This window comes from Stenella coeruleoalba, assembly GCF_951394435.1.
Source record: "Stenella coeruleoalba genome assembly, chromosome: 1".
Taxonomy (NCBI): domain Eukaryota; kingdom Metazoa; phylum Chordata; class Mammalia; order Artiodactyla; family Delphinidae; genus Stenella; species Stenella coeruleoalba.
The window spans coordinates 165,501,732-165,515,576 of NC_137169.1; the positions used below are offsets into that span (position 1 = coordinate 165,501,732).

Here is a 13,845-nt window from a genome sequence, read left to right on the forward strand (position 1 = left end):
TTTGTGTATGAGAGAGAGAGGGGGAGAAGCAGCTGTCCTCAGGATCCCTCTGTCTCTCTCCCGTTTGCTCTTTGCCAGCTAGCCGTCTCTCAGCCCACAGCAGAGATCTGAGGCGAGTATTTGGCTGATTCAGGCAAAGCAAAACAAAAACAAAACAGACCTTCAGATTACCAAATCTGAGGGAGTCACTGGGTGGGGATTCTTGAGCCCAGTTTCAATTGAGACCTGTCCATGGTCCTGACCACATCCTTCCCCCATGCCCCTCCCTCATCGGTTTCGAAGGCCGCAAGCAAGGGAGAAGCAGACGTCTTCGCCGGGGTCCTGGGCCCAGAGAAGCCCCCGGCCGAGCGGGTGGGAGCCGTCCGCACATACTCAGTGCGCCTCGGGCTGGTCTTGTGCGCCGGTGCTGGGGCTCTTTGGACCCCGCACCTGTTTCGAATCCCGGCGCGAGGCGCGGTGGGGGAGGCGGGATGGGGGCGAGGCGGCGTCACGTGCCGGCGGCAGTGGCGGCCGGGGAAGGTTCCATTTCTTCCGCGCGCTCGCGGCGCTCCGCCCCACCCCAGACCGCCCCGCCCGCGGCTCCCTCAGGCCGCGCAGCCCGGCGACTGCGGGGCTAACCCCGCCCAGCTCCACTCGCCGGCTGCCCCGGCGCGTCCTCCGCCCGCACGCCCGCTCGCCGCCCCCGCCATCCAGTTGGTGCGGTCCAGGGCGAGCACATCATGGCGATTGAAGGTAAGTGGAGGCCGTCCGTGGTTGGTGAGGAGGGGGGAAGCCCAGGTAGCGGGGGCTCGGAGGTGCACGAGAGGCCGAGGCGAGGATGGGGCTGGGAGGCGGCTGTGGAGGCGCAAGGTCCCCGAATGCGTCCCGGGAGGCGGGTGGGCGGAGCGGCGCCGCGGGTCCTCCCGACTCTCGCCGGCCCTGGCTGTTCCGTCGGCCTCGCTCCGTGGCCCGGCGCGGGGAGGAGCTGGTCCGGCTGACAGGTATGGTGCCAGGGCCGCTGCCTCCTCCTGGCTGCGCGGAGTGGGGCTCCGGTGCGGCCCTGCCGACCCGGCGGGACGGGCTGGGGGAGCGAGGGACCGCAGGGTGTACCCCCTTCCATTGACCTCGCCTCAGCAAGCCATCCTCCCACAATACCCGCCTTCCTACCAAACTGGGAGCCCAGTTTTGCTGTCCCGGTCCTAACCCTTCTCAGTCCCTACTGTGGAGCCGTTGCTGGGCTGTACTCTCTGTCCGTTCCCCTTTTGATTGCTGTTGTAGGGGACCAGGAAATTTGAAGTGAGGTTTATTTCCGTCTCAAGTGTTTTTTCCCCCAACACTCAAAACTGGTTTTTCTCTACGAAAGAGGTATAAATACATCTTTACAACAAACGCACACGCTTAGAATCCTGCATATATGTCAGTCCTTTAAGTGTTATAGTGTCATGAATACTCATATTTTCAAAAAAGTAGCTTAATAAATTAAGTTCCTAGATAAGGTACATAGTTGGCACTAGAGTGTATTTTTCTCTTCTTCCAAAAACATGTAACTGGGATGAAGTGTCTATATTTTGCCTTTTGTTTTGTTTTGTTTTTAAGGAAGATATTTTGAAAATTAATATAACTCGTCTAGGATTTATGTGAACGTCTGCATCATCTTTCAGCCCCTGTCTAACTCTTACCTTAATACAAACAATGAAAGTAGTTTGTAAAATTTCCCTGTGTGTTTGTATGCATCTATACAGATGTGCAAGGCCCCTACAGCAATACCATCACTAGGCTAAATTTTATGTGTTCCTCCTAAGTAAAACTTTTCAAAGCACTTCCCATCTTGGTGACCAATCCCTAGTGGCATACATCTTTGCCAGCTCCAGAATTGTTTTAGTTGTGTGTTTACATTTATTTTATTTATTTAAGAGATTGATTACCTATTATATGTAAGACACACATTCAAACAGTTTCAAGTGTCTGCTTTAGCTAAAGTGATAGAGGGCACTGGGAATAAGATCTACCAATAATCTTTGATATTCTTGTTATCCAGAGCAGTACTTTCAAACTTTTCCTTACTATGCTTTTTACTAGAGGTTTAAAATGAAGAAACCGAATACACTAATTTATGTTTTGTACTTTATTTCCGCAACCACTTTGTAGTAGAATTTCTTACGACTTGGTAAAGATAAAAACGTTATTGCACAAGGCGAGGAAGAATCAGCCAGATAGTATCCAGATATGATCCTATAACTTGTAATTTCTTAAAAATTTTCCAGTTTCCCCCCTTTTTCTCGATTGATCTTTCCCTTCTCCCCCGCCTCCCTGTAGTTAAATGTGATCGATTTCTTTTTTAAGTCAGCTGATGGCATTTTGCTCTGCCTATTACTACTTGTATGTTTAAAGAACAAGATTTTTGCTTTCCCTATTCAAGAGATTCTTCTGTGCTTGAGATACTCTTGATTAATATTTTCATACTTAAGCATTTGTTTAAGGCTTCATAATATAAAGGTCAGGAATTGTCTTTTCTAGTTTGGCAAGGAAACTAGTTAATACTAGCATTTCAAATAAAGATGTCAGGTAAGGTGTGCTGTTTATCACATACCAAAGCAGATTACTTATACACATCACCCCATGCTATGTTATGAAATAGAATGAGCTCTGGATGAGGGCTTTATACTATGGACATCTTAGAATTTTAGGGGCCCAAGGGAGCATCTCATCCCACCTTCCCAAAGAAGTGGCTGTTAAAACATGCAGTGCCTTCATTCACCTGTTAATTCCGTAGACTTATTGAGCCATAGCTGTACTCAGCATTCTGTGCTAGACTCTGTGGGGCCGTAGAGATGAATAAAACCACATTTCTTCCCTCAAGGAGTACGTGTTCTGTTGGGGGAGACAGATAATTTTAACCATGCGATTACAATATAGTCTGAACACCAAGAGATGAATCATCCTTTTGTATAAAAATATTCAATGATAATGAGTTCATTGAACCAATATGCCAATGCGGAACTATAATTCTTATAGTTCGTAAGGTTTTTGTTTTGACCAAAAATCTTCCATTTAGTAACTTCTGTCTATCCACTCATCCTAGTTCTGCTTTCTAGAGCAATATATTAAAAGTTCACTATTCTCTGTGTATATGACATCACTTCTACCATTTGAAGACATCTCCTGAGCATTTTCTTTTCTAGACAAAATATTGAACTCTTCCTCTGGATGGTCTGTAGTTATATGTTTGAAATATGGTAGTGGGCCACTCCATTCCAGATGTTTTGTTGAATATCGTACATTAAAACTGTTGTATCACTCCTTGACTTGGGCATAATCCTATTAATGTAGCTTAATATTAGAATAGCCTTTTTGGAACTTCATGTTGACTCAGGATGAGGTTGTAATCAACCAAAATTACAGTCTCTTTCACCTGGACTACTTTCAAGTCATGTGTCTTCAGTCCCTTGCATGGCTAACCAGTGTTTTGATTTGAAGAACAGATTATTTGTATCTGTTAAGCGTACTCTTATTTGTCCTGCTCCATCGTTTTAGCCCTTTAATTTTTTTTTTTGGTCGTGCCACATGGCATATGGGATCTTACTTCCCCGACCAAGGATTGAACCCATGCCCCCTGCATTGGAAGTGCCGGAGTCTTAACCTCTGGACCGCCAGGGAAGTCCCTAGTTTAGACTTTTAAGTACTAAGGGTTACTTTTATTTCCTTCTTTTTGGAAAACCCTTATTTTACAATAGCAATTAATCATTTATTTCCTCTTTTTATCAATCAGACAGATAACTGCTAATTAGGACTTCAGACAAATATAACATGATGGTGTTACCCCTCTGAGCTAATATAATTCCAGTCAGAGGTGAAGAAGTTAGCCCTATCTTAGGTTAAGGTACAATTTTTAAAAAGCATATTGAAATATTGGGTAGTTTACAGATCCTTATTGTTACCCTAGAGGTTTGGTGGGTGATACCAGGTTGGGAATCATTGGTCCAGCCTCGCCTATCAAGATCTGTAATTGTTATCCGGCATATTAACTCTTCTAATGTTGGCCTCTGTCAGTCTGACATTGTTGACTATTTCCTGTTTTTCGAAGTTTTCTCTTCCTCTCTTGATTACTTACTTCTCAGCCTTCTGTTTATCTCCCTGATCTAATATTTTCTGTGTTTCCATTCTCAACCCTATTCTCACTCTGCTTTATACACACTGCTGTAATTGCAATGTGTATAAAGAATAATGTTGGAATCACTTATTTATAAATTTGTCTCCCCAGTTTGACCGTAAATGCCTAGAGAAGAACGTTTATTTGGTTTTTATTCATTAGATTTTGTACAGTATCTGAAAATAGTATGTACTCAACACGTTTCTTGAATTGTTATAATGGACTTCTCTGCATTATCTTCATGGGTTGCATCCCTTGCCCAGATGTATTTGACCAAATATCTTCCATTTAGTAACTCCTATCTATCTCCTCATCCTAGTTCTGCTTTCTGGAGCAATACATTTAAAATCCACTATTAATAACTTAAAAGTACGTGTGGTTTTCCTAACATGTTTCCAGATAGTAGCTACATATCTGGGATGTTTCACAGCAATTCAGAATGTTTAGCTTGGGACATTCAAAATGTCCTAAACTAAAGTTGTCGTCACAGCTACTGAGTCCAGCCTCCATGCTCCCCACTCCATGCAAATTTACCATCTGAGTAGCATTCTTAAATAACCAGACACCTGAATTACAAAGCTGGAAATCAACCCTGTCTTATAATTCACTCCCCACATCCTGTTGATTACCAAGTCGTACCACGCCTACATCTCAAATTAACTGATGATGTTTAGTGCTTACATTTTAGGTTTTCCCTTATCTGTCATTAAGAGACTTGTATTAGTTTCCTCACTTGTCATCTCCAGTCTTTAAGATTCATTCCAATCCATTTTTCAAACAGTCGCTAGTTATCTTTGTAAACTTCGAATCTGAATTATTTAAAACCTCAAGATAAAGCTAGTCTTTAGTGATCTGGCCTATACCCTTCTTTCATCCAGTCCGTATTTTTCTGTCTCTTCCATAAGATTATCATAAGACTCCTTGCAGAATGTTTTGCTGAAGTAAAAATATTCACCTTTATTGTTAACTTGCTATATATTAACTTTAAGTACTTAACATCTGTGGGTAGCATTTTTAAAAATTGTGAAAGAAGGGTAAATTAGAGAATCTGTGTGTGTGTGTATATTCACGTTTTAATTTCATTTAATTTAATTTTTTTTTGCGGTACGCGGGCCTCTCACTGTTTTGGCTTCTCCCGTTGCGGAGCACAGGCTCTGGACGCGCAGGCTCAGCGGCCATGGCTCACGGGCCCAGCTGCTCTGCGGCATGTGGGATCTTCCCGGACCGGGACATGAACCCGCGTCCCCTGCATCGGCAGGCGGACTCTCAACCACTGCGCCACCAGGGAAGCCCTATACTCATTTTTTGTTCATAATGCATCTTACAGTTTATCACACACTTTCACATATATTTTTTAAGTCATTAGTACAATTTTGAGATGCTCTTGAAGATTTGTTGTGACTCTTAAAATTTCCAAGACATAATTTGGACTTTCAAAAGCCATTTGAGGGCTTCCCTGGTGGCGCAGTGGTTGGGGGTCCGCCTGCCGATGCAGGGGGCGCGGGTTCGTGCCCCGGTCTGGGAGGATCCCACATGCCGCAGAGCGGCTGGGCGCGTGAGCCATGGCCGCTGAGCCTCTGCGTCCGGAGCCTGTGCGCCGCAACGGGAGAGGCCACAACAGTGAGAGGCCCGCGTACCGCAAAAAAAACACACAAAAATAAACAAAGCCATTTGAAATGTGGAATTAAAAAACCCAATACAGGACTTCCCTGGCAGTCCAGTGGTTAAGACTCCATGCTTCCACTGCAGGGGACATGGGTTCAATCCTTGGTCGGGGAGCTAAGATCCTGCATGCTGTACAGCCAAAAAAAAATAAATAAATAAAATAAAGGACCAATTTAAAAAAAAACAATACAGACATGTATTATTAGTCTTGAGGGAGAACATCACACTCCTTTCCTTCTTTCCATTCTATTGTTAAAGCTATATCATTACAATGTATACAGGGGATAATATAATTAGAAAGTCCTACCTGTCAGTCTGTGGCTGACTAAGACAATTTACTGAACAGTTTATATTTGGAAGATTTAGAGTTCAGTTTAAGCAGTGATGTTCCTAGAAGAGATCCTTTGGTTTTCGGCAGGAATAAAATTTCTAATATTTCACAGAGATTTATGACGTGTTTGTATATTAGGTAAATTTGTTCACAGTACTTTTGAGTAATTTACAGTTTATTTTAGGTTCCTTTTCTAACTCATTAAACAAAATTAGAAAAAAGTAGGGAACACTAGAGAAATATTTGTATTAAGAAGCATTTCACTTTTTGAAATTTTAAGTAGTATTAGAATGCAACAGTGTAGACAGCAGAGAGAATCAAGTATTGGCTTATTTATACAATTTGTTGAGTAATACTGTTGGCATTGTTGCTTTCTTTAAAATGACTATAATGTTTGTCCATAGTGTGTGTGTAGTAGTAGAGTAGATTGTCTTCATGGATTTGATTTCCATTCAGCTGACGTTCATTCTTACCTCCACCCTCCCCAGATCCTCACTTGTTAATACTTAATGTGAACATGCATATAGAGATAACATAAGGCTGATCAAACTACTGTAAATAAAAACATTCCACGTTTTTGAGTAAAATGAATATTCACATATTTTATATGTATATGTAGTAAAATTTTAATTGAAACCTAACAAATTGGAATCCCTGATTTTTCACTTTTTAGGAGGAAGAAATAGTGGCAACACAGCAAGCTGTTATTAGGAATTTATTTAAAAACAAACTTTTAGGGTCGATATGTGTATTCAGTAGTTTCCTATTTTCACATTTTAGGGCTGTTATTAGAATTGATATTGAGTCGTCAAAAGATGGAGGATTTTAATGAAATATTAAATTATGTTCAGTATTCTGAGCTTACTGATGCAGTAATGAATATTAGTAGCTTTAAAAAATGATCTGGTGCAGTAGTGGAAAAAAAAGGTATTCTCAGTTAAATAGAAAATTAAATTAAGTAGACTACCTTCTTGTGAGCATATACTTCTTCAAGGTTTTATGGTAATAATGAGCTTCTAAGAGTCAAAAACATAATTAACAAAAAAACTGAATTGAGTGGTCAAAAGTGGGAAAAATGGATTACGTTGTGAACAGTAAATTTACTTTATAAGGTAAAACTTATACCTGTTAGAAAAATTATTGAATAAATTTATAGGAACTTGTATGGCTCAAAAGAAAAACTGTATTTACTATGCTGTGCAAACCATGATCTTTCAACAACACTGGGACAACACTGGGGACTAAAATTGGTGTTATTCCTTGAATGACTTAAATAGGGACAAATTAAAAAGTGTCTAGAGATTAGGGACTGTAGTCTAAATGGGTTAAGTTGGTTGGGAGGAGTTGGCAACATTAATAGGAAATATTTAAAGTTTTATGCCTATTATGGAAGTATAGGTATCTGCTGAAGAATTAGCTATAACAATTTATTAATGTGAGCTAGACATGAATTAAAAGGCTGTGGCTACTTTAATGCATGTTTTTTGGAGAGAAATCTTTAGATGAGAAGGAATTTAAGATAGTTCTAAAGTAGTCTTACAGTGTTTGACTTAGAAGAAATTAATAGAAGAATAGAAGCTGTAAATTGTAGTGATTTAGGCTAATGGTCAAAGTAAAAGTGGCGGAAAAAATAAAGTCAGTTTTAAAAAGGTTTCATTTTAAAGGAACCAAATGTTTGGGTTTAATTTCGTTTTTGTATACCTGGGCGTATTTTGATGGGAATATAACATCACTACATATTTTCCTTCTGTAGACATGTGACAAGTACATACATACTTTATAATATCTATCCCTTCCCCTCTAAAGCGAATTGCTGGTTCCCAGGCACACTTTTAAGTATGTGCACATTCATATACAAACATACACATGCACACATTCACAGCACACATGTGTGAACCCACACACATCTATGTCCTCTTGTACCCTGACTTATTCCAATTGTAGAGGATTAGTTTATATTATGCTCCTACATGGGTTTGCCTGAGGGAAAAGATGGTAACTTTGACTAAGCTTGTCAATTTCTGTTTCTCATTTCCATGTTGCTGAGATGATTATTTCAAGACAATGCTAGTATTATCTCCAAAAATAGTTTTGAGAAATTCACTTTTATTTAAATTACCTTAAAGAATTAGAAAACAATATAATAATTTTCATAAAAATGAAGAAATATCAATGTTTACTTTTTCACTCTATTAAACTTAGTATTCCGATTACTTTTTTCTGACAATTAAATAGTGACAGTTAACTAGTGACTGGGCAACGTCACTTAACCTTTAGTGCCTTGGTTTGTTTATCTATAATGAACTAGACAAATTTATTTCTGAATTTTAATCATTTTATATTCAGTCATTTTAATATGATTTCCAGGTCTTTATTATAATGTCTTTGAAGTAAATTTGGCATGTGAAAAATTATATTTATATGAATTCATTTTGACTATTCATTTTAGTGGAAAACTCATCTTACTCTAAAGAGATTGACTAATTGATTACGTAAATAATCGTTCCTTCAAATTGGTTCAGCCATTACAGAAAACAATATGGAGTTTCCTCAGAAAATTACAAATAGAACTACTATATGATCCAGCAGTCCCACTCCTGGGTAGATATCCAAAGGAAATGAAAACAGTATATCGAAGAAATGCATGCACTGCCATGTTTATTGTAGCATTATTCACAATAGCCAAGATTGGAAACAGCCTAAGTGTCTGTCAGCAGATGAATGGCTAAAGAAGATTTGAGATACACACGCACACATATGCACACACATGTATATGTATACGTACAGTGGAATGTTATTTAGCTATGGGTAAGAAGGAAATCCTTCCATTTGTGACAAAATGAATGGACCTTACAGGCATTGTGCCAAGTCAGAGGAAGACAAACATATGATAACACTTATGTGTAGATTCTGAAAGAGCTGAACTCATAAAATAAAAACAGAATAGAAGGGTGGTTACCAGGGGCTGGAGGGTGGGGAAATGGGGAGATGTTGTATAAGGGCAACTCACAACCAGTTGATAAATAAGTCCTGGAGATCTAATGCACAGCATAGTGCAATAATGTGTATAAACTTCAAAGTGGCTAAGAGACTAGATCTTAATTGTTCCCACCACAAAAAAGAAAAGATAATCATGTGACACGATAGAGGTATTATCTTACACTAAAGTCTTACGGCAGTATGTGAGAGTATCAGATCAACACGTTGTACACCTTAAACTGTGTTCTATGGCAGTTTATCTCAGTAAAAACAAAAAATAATGATTCCCCTGTGTATTGGATATACATACTTGATTATCACCATGATATACACTTTACATATCTTAAAATTTTTTATGTCGGTTATACCTCAAAAAGCTGAAGTTTAAAAAGTCAGTAATCATTCCGCTTGTGCCTTATACTCTTAAAATCAGTAAACCACTTTCAGATTACCACCATATCTAAGTCAGGATATGCCTACTGTGACTTGCCTTTTGCTTACAAATCTGACGTTTCTCTTGTAAACTTTTCATATTACTTTTAGAAAGTTTTGAAAAAGGCATAAAATTTGTACATAGTTCACTGTATCTCAGATTGAAGAAGTGTTGAAGCCTTTTGATTCCCAAACATGTACCTTAAAAATATACATTTAACCTATGCAATGCATATTTTTTTCCTTACTCTCTTTCTCATCTTAGGAAGGGTTGAGGATAAAAAGAATATTGATTTTATTGTTTGATAATAATGTTTATTTAACTTTTTGTGTTTCTTCTTTTGTACTTTTAAAAGTAAGTTTTCCCCCCCAAATTTTACTTTATTGTCTGACATTTACCTATCTTTAATATTCCTTTTTATTTCAGTAATAAGAGTGATTGCTCTTGAGTTAGACATGTACATCAGTGAAATCTCACTTGTTGGTTAGAATTTTAAGAACAAATATCGAGAAGAGTAGAGCTCAATATTAGTTGCTTTTCCTAATTATGTGATTTTTGTGCATACTTTGGCAAATGTAATTGTCAATTGACTATAAATTTAAAATATAGTAATTATTTGACTTTTTTTTTTTTTTTTTTTGCGGTATGCGGGCCTCTCACTGTTGTGGCCTCTCCCGTTGCGGGCCCACCCGCTCTGCGGCATGTGGGATCTTCCCAGACCGGGGCACGAACCTGTGTCCCCTGCATCGGCAGGCGGACTCTAAACCACTGCGCCACCAGGGAAGCCCTGACTTTTTATTTATAAAATTCTTTCATTTGATATAGATAAATTGAGTACTTTTAAAAGTGAGAGTTAGCTTTCATTGTCATTTGCAGTTTTGAGAAAAGTTTAGACTACAGTAGTTTTTGTTATTGTTAATGCTAAGCCTTGTAAAAATGATGCAGTTATAGTGAAGATTAGGTGTGTAGAGTAAAACCTAACAAATTTATATTACATATGCGGGAAGTCTAGTTTCAATTACAGGCTTTAAAAAGTGCAGGCTTGTTACATGAATTAAGTACATGACTCAAACTAAGTTATAAGTGTTACCATCTGGAGAATAGGTCTTAATGACTATATAAGAACTGTTTCTAAGTAGCCTATGAAAACATCAGTGATGGTGTCAATATACATTATAGTTCTGTTGTTATTATGTGGTTCTTCTAAATTTCTTGAAAGTAGTTTCTTCTTATAATTTGGTAAATATTCCCCTTCCTGCCATTTGACTAGTTTCTCACTTTTAAAGATAAGGTGGTATATAGGTATAGTTCATTCTACCCCTTCAGCAACCGATCAGTGATTACTCATTGGTAATAGTCCAGTTGATAAGGTTTCACTGTGTTTATACTGAGGTTTGCTGAATAATAATTCTTTTATAGTCATAACTTTATGTTACGTGTTTCTTGCTAAGTCTGTCTTCCTGATAACAGTGATTAGTCTGTATTGTTGATAATAAAGAAGCAACGGCATTGTTACAGCCAAGTTAGAATGTAGCTCTAACCTACTTTAGTGATAGAAATACTGTTTTCTAGTTTTTTAGCTTCCTTCCTGGATGACCTACTTTTTTTTTAGTGGATATCATGGTTTTTATTTCTCATGTTATTGCTGTAAGCTATTTCTGTTTCTTATAAAGTAACTGTTCATAATAAGCTTCTATAATGAGGTAAGATGATGAAATTATTTAATATTTTTATTATGCAAAGCTTAAACATAATTTTCAGCATAATTATAAGGTTATGCATATATAGAACACTACAGAATTTTATTCAGCTTACATTCATTTCAGGTAGCGGCACTCTGTTTCAGAGTGAAGAAATACCTATTTTTATGGTAACAAGTAATATTACTCTTATGATAGCGAATGTGATTTTTGATAATGATTAAGAATATTTTGGTTAAATTTGTCAGTTTTATCATCATAGTACTTATAAAATTTGTCTTATAGATTTATAGGAGTGGGTAGGTGGAGAATGGGGAAAGATCACAATATGAGTATATGTGATGAAATGCAAATAGTGCCTTTAAGGAGTTGACCCTTCCATGATAACTTACCTGTATATATTAAGGCTCAGATACAAAAGTGGGTCTTCCTTGCATCATTTCCTTCTAGATGATGTAAAGAGGTGCTTAGGAAATGGTGCTATGATTTCCACTCTTGAGAAGCTTGCCATTTGAAATAAAATACTCGAGTGGAGCTTCCTTATTCCAGGACTTTATAAGGCCTTGATTTATGGGTTCAGGAAGATTCTGCGTATCAGATTTATCATACTTGTATAGGTAAGTTTAAAGAGAAGAATTAGGAAACGTTTTTATGAGCCCATTTCTAGAAGCTAATTGAAAACCTTGTAACAGTCTTTGTAACAGTCAAACTCAGGTTATGATCTGGTTTTAATTTCTAACCAAAATTTTCTTAACAGGTGGAGAAAGAACCTGTGGAGTACATGAACTTATCTGTATTAGAAAAGGTGAGTCAGTGCTCTGCATGGATATTTAAATACAAAATGAACACTTCACAGTGTATGATACATTTTAGTACAATGGCAGATAATTTGGATTTACAGAGTATAAAATTTAATAAATATTAACGTTTGTTATTTGTATTGTAGACTTAACCATTCATCAAGTACCTACTGCTTATTATGTGGTTATTGAGAGTTGTTACTTTATATTTAGTTTTCATGGGCTGATAAAGCCTGGTTTCTAGCATATTGGTTATCAGATGTGGTGAAGAGGCAAAGAATGGAGGGTTTGATTTTTGTTCCCTTTCAGAATCTGGAATCTGAGTGCATGCTGATCTCCCATTGACTTCTGTTCTATTACTGTACCCCATCAGAGAGATGTGAGGAGTTGGTTGAAATTCAAATCGGGAACATGTCCAAAGACCACAACATCTTTTGACACCAACAACTGTCTATGCTTCCTTAGAAGGAGCCACCTGGCAACTGGGTGGTTGAACAAGGTGGCCCCAGGAAAGGTAATTCAGTTATTAGGTGGGAGGCAAGGAATCAGGTATTCTCTAGATTTGGAAGAATCAGGAAAACCTTGGGAGTCCCCACACTCCTAAGCAGTCACATCTGTGACAGGGTGTGAAGAAAGGGGAGGTCAGGGGAAGAGATCTTCATAAATGTACTACTCTTTTCTCTTTTTAAACTTGGCGACTTTCCTTTTCTTACGTCTTTCTTGAAAACCGAGTTGGCCCTCCTGAGTCTGGCCAGCTAGCAGCACTCCGTGCCCTAACATTTCACCCTAAGGAGGTTTGAGACGATGTCAGTATTTGTGGTACGTGGGTATGATTGACATACCAGGGAATGTCAGCATACTTTTAGGAAGTCTTCAACAGGTCTGAAAAGCCTCAGCTTCTTTAGAGTTGAGTAAAAGGTTTTTAATTCTTTTTTAGGTGAATTTGGCGTAATCATGCTAGTTTGTCTATGTGTCACTGCCTTTGATTGCTGTTCATTTAAAAATTGTCTCCTTCCTGTATTAAAGTGTAATCTATCTATATGTCTGGTACCACAAAAGAGAAAATTGAAGCCAGTTCCCTGAAATCTCAAATTTAGGATTGTGGAGATGGGGGAGAGAGGGGACAAATTATATGTTGTTTTCTTTGTCTGTGTAAACATTTTTAGTCTTCAACTATAACATATTAATCCATATTTGCTCAAAATGTTTTAGATAATTTTATAGTTACTACCTTGTCCCAGGAAAACTTTTTAAAACACAGAACTTACTTGGACAGGAAAAGGCACCGTACAAATCAGCTGAAGTCAAAAACTATAAAACTGTGGTCAGATGAAGAGAGAATCAGGACAAGAGTAGAGATAGCTAGAGGGGAGGAAAATAAAATGTGTGGAGGGCTTTTCGTGGCTACAAGGGGAACAGAAAGCTACAATGGAGATAATAGTGTAGGTGGTGACAGATGATGATCTGAACACACACCTTTTTATTATGGCTCTTCTTGCTGTTCTTTATTGCTATCTCCATTCGTATCCAGGTGGTTCTCCGACCATGCCTTGCCCAGATTTCTCTGTATTAGTCCAGCTTGTTCACTTGTTCCAGTTTCCTAAAGAATTTAAAATCTGTGATTAAAATTTTAAAAATCGTCACAGTGCAGCTATGCAATGGAAAAGTCTCTGAATCTATGTGTATCCCCTCAGCATTCAGTGTCCTCTTCTAGTGGAAGTTCCATAAGTATTTGAATATTTTAAAAATGAATGCTCAGAGCTAAAGCTTTTGCATTTTATTTTTTATTTAAAAAAATTAAAAAAATT

The 13,845-nt window shown here is 38.3% G+C and overlaps 1 protein-coding gene across 2 annotated transcripts in view; it reads left to right on the forward strand.

The window, feature by feature from the left end:
• Nucleotides 1-567: 567 nt before the first annotated feature.
• Nucleotides 568-13,845, forward strand: part of SYT14 (synaptotagmin 14) — a 232,767-nt gene continuing 219,489 nt past the window's right edge. Inside the window, exons 1-3 of one of the 2 annotated variants that reach the window (XM_079922065.1) lie at nt 568-732; nt 11,995-12,042; nt 12,347-12,551. Coding sequence is in view for 1 of the 2 variants with exons in the window: in XM_079922064.1 (XP_079778190.1) it covers nt 720-732; nt 11,995-12,042 (61 nt within the window). In the remaining variant the exon portion in view is untranslated. The remainder of the gene's footprint in view (nt 733-11,994; nt 12,043-12,346; nt 12,552-13,845) is intronic. The other variant, XM_079922064.1, reaches the window with a different exon arrangement.